The sequence below is a fragment of the Callorhinchus milii genome, unplaced genomic scaffold (genome assembly GCF_018977255.1).
Source record: "Callorhinchus milii isolate IMCB2004 unplaced genomic scaffold, IMCB_Cmil_1.0 Scaffold63, whole genome shotgun sequence".
In the NCBI taxonomy this organism is placed as follows: Eukaryota; Metazoa; Chordata; class Chondrichthyes; order Chimaeriformes; family Callorhinchidae; genus Callorhinchus; species Callorhinchus milii.
In genome coordinates, this window is record NW_024704804.1 from 102,459 (window position 1) to 109,273 (window position 6,815).

Here is a 6,815-nt window from a genome sequence, read left to right on the forward strand (position 1 = left end):
TGCAACTGCAGGACTGTTGTCATATCTGCAAGTTCTCATATTGGGAAAGATAATGAGGTGTTGGTACACATGCAGAGAAGGTTTACCAGAATGATACCAGGGATGTGGACATTTTTAGTCAATGGCTCGTTGTAATTACCTGATGTTTGTTGGCAATCTGTCTGAAGACCGTGCACCTACCTTCGCAGTCCAGATTATTTTCCGTGAATGAGCTCGACTGAAGATGACCAACTAAAATCTTCAAAGCTGGGTAATGAGGGCACCAGGTGGCAAATAACTCAGCTGCTTTCCTTCTCGCCAAACCCAGGACGAGTTGACGTTGCATCGCTGAGCACAAAATAGGAGGCAAAGGATGGACAAAATGTCTACGCACCGCGGATAGCGTGGTGATGACCTCGGCTATCGGATATAGAGGTGAGCAACCAATATGATTGAATGAATGAAGGTCCTGGCCTATGAGAAGTGGCTAACTATAATGACCATGCACACACCGCAAAAAAGATGATTTCGAGGCGACATGATTCCTGTCTTCACCAAGCTGAATGGGTGAAATTCAGAATAAATTTACACAAACACTATTTCAGTTAGCGCATAGTGAATCTGTGGAGAAGTGCACACTCGGGAGTCAGAAGCTTGAAGCAGGGAATGTTGATTCTTTGAAACACGGAGCACATAGGTTTATCCTATGAAATAACATTATGTGATTTAGCACACAGAGAAATTGCGCAACAGGTTCATACACTCTCTCTTAGTTTGGAACAATATTGGTTTCTCACTCGTGGGTAAGAACAATTATTTGTGGTGGATATTGGACCAGGACAACACCAACCATTTCTTTATACGCAACCCACGAGACTGCTAGCGAAACGAGTCTTATAACAGTGACCTCAAACGTCATTCATGAGCTCTGATCACAATCCACAATCACAGTCAATTAACGCAACATGTAACTGGCCTGACTCAGGTACAAGCACACCCTGACCTGCTGTTGAACACGTCACCTTCAAGCTGGATCAGCCCCCATGAGATCCTGCTTACCGGCTCCACGGAATCCAGTCAGCAGTTCGTGCCAGAGGAGAATCATTGGTGTTTCACAATCATTTGTGCAAGTAGCCTATTCCCAGTGGAGACAGTTCTGGCATATAAAGACTGGCAGCTTTGAGTGTCCAGCACTGACAGTCTATCCGCTGGTGATACATAATGTTGAGAGTGTTAGCCTTCATTCCGTGGCAGTATCTGCCAACACTTTTTCGGATAATGATAGTTTATTATCCTATTCTTGCAGCTATTGGTATTTCAGGTAATTAGTTAAATACATATTTTACTTGTGTCCCGATGTAGCACAAGTTTGCGAATGGCTCACACATCAAATTCTCATCCTCCAGTTGTGACTCCTGTTTCGCTGATGTCTTTTCTGATGTCTGTATAAAAATAAGATACTGTCGTGTGCTGAACCCTCTCTGCTCTCGTTGTGAGATTAATAATGCCTCAAAAATATTTTTGAACATATTGCACCCTTCAATCCATGATTGTTTTTGGAACACTGCTGTGTGAATGCAGTTTGAGCAAAATATAATCAACTTACGCAGCTCGCACGTAAATATGTTTGTGTGCTGTTCATTTATCTCTCAGCGAACCTGGTGGCCATTGTGGTCCTTTCCCGGGGAAAGTGCGGGCTCTCAAAATGTATCACCCGCTACCTGGTGGCCATGGCAGTCGCCGATCTCCTGGTCGCCGTCAACGATGTGATTTTGTACCAAATCCATTCTCTTTATTTCAATCACACATTTCTGGAAATCACTCCCGTGTGTTCACTCAGATTGTTGTTGATTTCGGCGGTGACACACATGTCAGTGTGGTTCACAGTGGCTTTCACCTTTGATCGACTGGTCGCCATCTGTTGGGTGAAACTTAAAACAAAATATTGCACCGAGAGAACAGCAGCCGTGATTTTGGGAGTGATTTCTTTTCTGAGCTGCTTTGTGGCTATTCCCTGGTACTTAATCCTTGAGCCCAGAGTGACACTGAACAAAGTGCCTTGGTTTTGCAATTTCAAACAGACTTACTAAACATCTCTCACATGGATTGTATTTTACTGGTTTGACACAATAATAACCCCATTCCGTTCCATTCTTTCTGATTTTGCTGATGAACGCAGTGAGCGTCCGACACATTTTAGCGGCGAACAGAATCCGCAGAAAACTCCTGAACTACAAAAGTAGAAGTGGCAATAATGCAGAGCTGGAGAATCGAAGGAGATCCATCATCTTACTCTTCGCCATATCAGGCAGCTTTATCCTTTTGTGGCTGATGTCTGTTTTAGAATTCATATTTGCGAACGTTAAGCAGTTATTACTATCTAAGTTACAGAGACCCAGTGTATGTTGTCGAACAAGTGAAAGACGTTTTTAAAGTTTTGAGTTGCTGCACAAACACGGTCATTTATGCTTTAACACAATCTAAGTTCAGAGAGGATGTCAAACATCTAGTGATCTTTCCCTTTAAGCACATATTTAAACTGTTTAAATAAAGGAAACTGTGTGGCACTCTGTGAAAATTTGTGAAACATTGACAACGATTCATAATTTAATGAGAGAATTGGTAACTTGACATTTATTTCAAGTGTTCTACAGCAGTAATTTTATTCTTGGCAATCGACATAAAGTACCACAATGGCCATCCTAAAGTGGTTCAACGAATATTCTGTGAAATAGAGTTCAAATTAACGAGATGAATGAGTTTCGATTATAAGTCCACTTATTGCTCCGTGAAGATTCCTCCAGATATTTTTATAATATTACGATTATTATTATTTTATTCCCCATTTCTTTGGATCTACGCTCACCCAAGTCAAAACGCAGCAACCAAATATATCTATTTGAAGAGAAAATTGTTATAATCACAAAATAAACACGAGATGAATGGTGAAGAGACAACAAATGAATGGATTGTTCAAATAGGTGTTGATAGGCGAGTTGAATTAACGTGCAAATTGCATTTTTAAGAAGTTTAGAAATGTAACAGGGAGAGAGGGCGAGAGATGTGGATCAGTGGGGAGGAGCCAAATATGGATCGTTATGTATGGTTATTGATGAGAGAGGATCGAGGTGGCTTCAAAATATGAGAGTTCAATAGTGTATCGGTCTTTGTTTGTTTGTAAAGGGAAGAAAAGTTCTTTAGGTTGGTATTATTAGACATGTGAAAATCTTCGAGAGTGTGACAAATATGTGGCCAATAAACACTGAAAATGTATCCTGTAAAATACTTGTACTAGTAGCTGAATTGGACACAGTTTCCTTCTGTTTTTTTTGTTATTTGCTGAGGTACCTTATCAGCCCATAAACAAATCGTCTGATTTCAACAAAGCAATTGTGTCATATTGCATTCTCTTGTTATTCTAAAGATTTGCAGTTCAATTCGAGTCTTTAAGTATGTCGACCCCAGCAATGTTGGAGTTAGGTATTGCTGTTATCAGCCGCGCGGCAATCACTATCGGCTGATGGAGGAGTTGGCGATGGCTAAGTATGTGATTGATTAGAGAAATGATCGCCTTCCTGACCCACTGCAGCAATGGCCGGTATTATTCCACTCTCCACACTGAGGCCTCCCAACCGCCGGGTCCTGCTGCTGCCACACGAGGACGTTCAACAGGGAGGGAGCGGAAGGTTTGAGTTTGGAAATGGTATCTCGCCAAAAAACTTCACCGCTGGGACACATGCGGCCCGCGTGCCGCCATTTGGACACCGCTGTTGGAAAGTATCGAGACATTGTATTGTGCAGGTGTTTTTGGCTGTCAATTTTCGTGAATTGAGCGTCCAATTTTTGTTGATGATGTTGTCAGCCAGGACACCAGGGGAAACTCTCTTGTATTTTTGTGAAACATCATTGTGCAGAATATTGTCAAACAATTATATATCTATAGACTTACCCACAAACACACACACAACCACCGACTCTACACACCACGCACAGAAAAACAGAAGTACAAACACAGACAGATAAACACTCACAAACACACACAGATATGTAAAGGGGAATGAAACACACAGACATATATGCAAACGGGACACACACACAGACACTCACAGAACACCACACACGCACAGACACAAACACAGTCGCCCGAAAAACAAGAAATTGTACAGCGCCCTCCATTCCAGGTGTTGTCCCATTTACAAACGCACAGACAGAGATAGATAAGAAAGTGGGGAACTAGTCACGCCAAGCGTCTACAAGAATGCTGGAAGGCAACGAAGATGTTTTCAGCAATAATAATAATCACAATAATAATAATAATGCTGGCATTTGTTTGCGTGTTCACTCTTGCAGACGCCCAAAGCGCTGTTTAGTCAATCCCTTCCCCTCCTTGAGGGGAGGTGACCAAGTCTCCCTGGAGCTGATCTGGAGTGTGCAACTATGGGAATGGAGCGTCCTGTGTGATGGTCATTGGGTGGACACTGTGATCCCGGGCTGTGTGTGTGTGTGTGTTGCGTCTGTGTGTGTGTCTGTCTGTGTCTCCGTCTGTGTGCGTGTACGTGCGTTTATGTCTCCGTCTATATGTGTCTATGTGTGTGAGCTTGTTTTTGAGGGTCTATGTGTGCGTATTTGTGTACGTGTTTCTGTGTATTTCTCTTTGTGTGTGTTTGCGGGTGTGTATGTGGTCTCTGTGTGTGTTTCTGTGTGTCTAAGCCCTGAGCTTCAGGAACCTTTTCATCACCGCTTCACAGTGAATTCTGTAAAAACACTGTCACTAAACTACGCTGTGAAACGTGTTGAGACGTCTCAAAAATGTGATCATGAGTTGGTTCAAAAGAAGAATAGTGATAATTATTATTATTATTATAAGAAGGGTATTAAACCGTGAACTCCCCTAACCTTTAAAAGCCTAATTCCAAATATAATCCCAAATATATTATAATGAAAATAATAATGCTATAGCCCCGCCCAAAAATACAGCTCCGCCCCCAAAATCAGCTCCGCCACCAACCCCAGCCCCGCCCCCAAATACACCACCGCCCCCAAATACAGCCCCGCCCAAAAATACAGCTCCGCCCCCAAACCCCAGCTCCGCCTCAAACCCAGCCCCGCCCCCAAACCCAGCCCCGCCCCCAAAACACAGCTCCGCCCCAAACCCAGCCCCGCCTCCAACTCCAGCTCCGCCCCAAACCGAGCCCCGCCCCCACAACCAGCCCCGCCCCCAAAACTGAGCTCCGTCCCAAACCACAACTCCGCCCCAAACCCAGTACCGCCTCCAACCTCAACCGCGCTCCCAACTCCAGCTCCGCCCCCAAACCCCAGCTCCACCCCAAACCCAGCCCGGCCTCCAACCACGACCCGCCCCCAACCCCATCTCTGCCCCCAAACTGCAGCTCCGCTCCAAACCCAGACCCGCCTACAACCTCAACCCCGCCCCAAACTCAACCCCGCCCATTACCCCAGCTCCGCCCCAAAACCCAGCTCCGCCCAAACCCAGCCCCGCCTCCAAACCCAGCTACGCCCCAAACCGAGAACCGCCCCCACACCCAGCTCCGCCCCCAAACCCAACTCCGCCCCAAACCCAGCCCCGCCTCCAACCTCAACCGCGCTCCCAACTCCAGCTCCGCCCCCAAACCCCAGCTCCAACCCAATCCAGCCCGGCCTCCAACCACGACCGCCCCCAACCCCAGCTCCGCCACCAAACTACAGCTCCGCTCCAAACCCAGACCCGCCTCCAACCTCAACCCCGCACCCAAACACAACCCCGCCCATTACCCCAGCTCCGCCCCAAACCCAGCCACGCACCCAAACCGAGCCGCGCCCCCAAACCACAGCTCCGCCCCAAACCACAGCTCCGCCCCAAACCCAGCCCCGCCTCGAAGCCCAGGCCCGCCAAAACCTCAACGCCGCCCCCAACCCAAGCTACGCCCACAAATACAGCCCCGCCGCCAAAACCAGCTCCGACCCCACACCTCAGCTCCACCACAGCCCCCTCCAACCCCAGCCCCGCCCCAAATACAGCCACGCCCACAAACCCCAGCTCCGAACACACACCTCAGCTCCACCCCAAACCGAGCCCCGCCTCCAACACCAGCCGCGACCCAAATAGAGCCCCGCCTCAAACCACAGCTCCGCCCAAATCCAGCCCCGCCTCCAAGCCCAGGCCCGCCCCCAACCTCAACCCCGCCCCCAACCCAAGCCACGCCCGCAAATACAGCCCCGCGGCTAAAACCAGCTCCGAACTTACACCTCAGCTCCACCCCAAACTCAGCCACGCCTCCAACCCCAGCCCCGCCCCAATTACAGCCCCGCCCCCAAACCCCAGCACCGCCACAAACCCCAGCTCCGCACCAAACCCAGCCCCGCCTCCAAGCCCAGGCCCGCACCAACCTCAACCCCGCCTCCAACACCAGCCCCGCCCCCAAATACAGCCCCGCCGCCAAAACCAGCTCCGAACTAACACCTCAGCTCCACCCCAAACCCAGCCCCGCCTCCAACCCAGCCCCGCCCCCAATTACAGCCCCGCCCCCAAACCCCAGCACCGCCCCAAACCCCAGCTCCGCACCAAACCCAGCCCGCCTCCAAGCCCCGCACCAAACTCAACCCCGCCCCAACCCCAGCCCCGCCCCCAAATACAGCCCCGCCCCAAATGCAGCCCCGCCGCAAAACCAGCTACGGCCCCAACACCCAACCCGCGCCCCTATTTTTTGTCCTGTTTGAAGCAGAGCCTCCAGCGGCTGATTGACAGAGAGGTTGAGCAAAATAGAGAGAGAGAGCGTGAGAGAGAGAAGGGGACGGACAGAGTGTGTGCGAGAGGAAGAGAGTTAACGTATAGAAAT

At 48.7% G+C, this 6,815-nt stretch overlaps 1 protein-coding gene across 1 annotated transcript; it reads left to right on the forward strand.

Moving 5' to 3' along the window:
- Positions 1–389: 389 nt before the first annotated feature.
- On the forward strand, positions 390–6,436 carry LOC121851587 (vegetative cell wall protein gp1-like). Its single transcript, XM_042345587.1, has 5 exons — positions 390–414; positions 1,286–1,300; positions 1,633–1,745; positions 5,757–6,139; positions 6,283–6,436. Exons 1-5 carry the CDS (start codon positions 390–392, stop codon positions 6,434–6,436), a joined length of 690 nt encoding a protein of 229 aa, XP_042201521.1.
- Positions 6,437–6,815: the final 379 nt, after the last annotated feature.

Coding starts and splice junctions, on each gene's coding strand:
- LOC121851587 (XM_042345587.1), top strand. CDS start 390: ATGACCTCGGCTATCGGATATAGAG. Junction 1,746..5,756: donor TCCTGGTCGCCGTCAACGAT/GTGATTTTGTAC, acceptor CCATTACCCCAG/CTCCGCCCCAAACCCAGCCA. Junction 6,140..6,282: donor AGCCCCGCCTCCAAGCCCAG/GCCCGCCCCCAA, acceptor CCCCAATTACAG/CCCCGCCCCCAAACCCCAGC.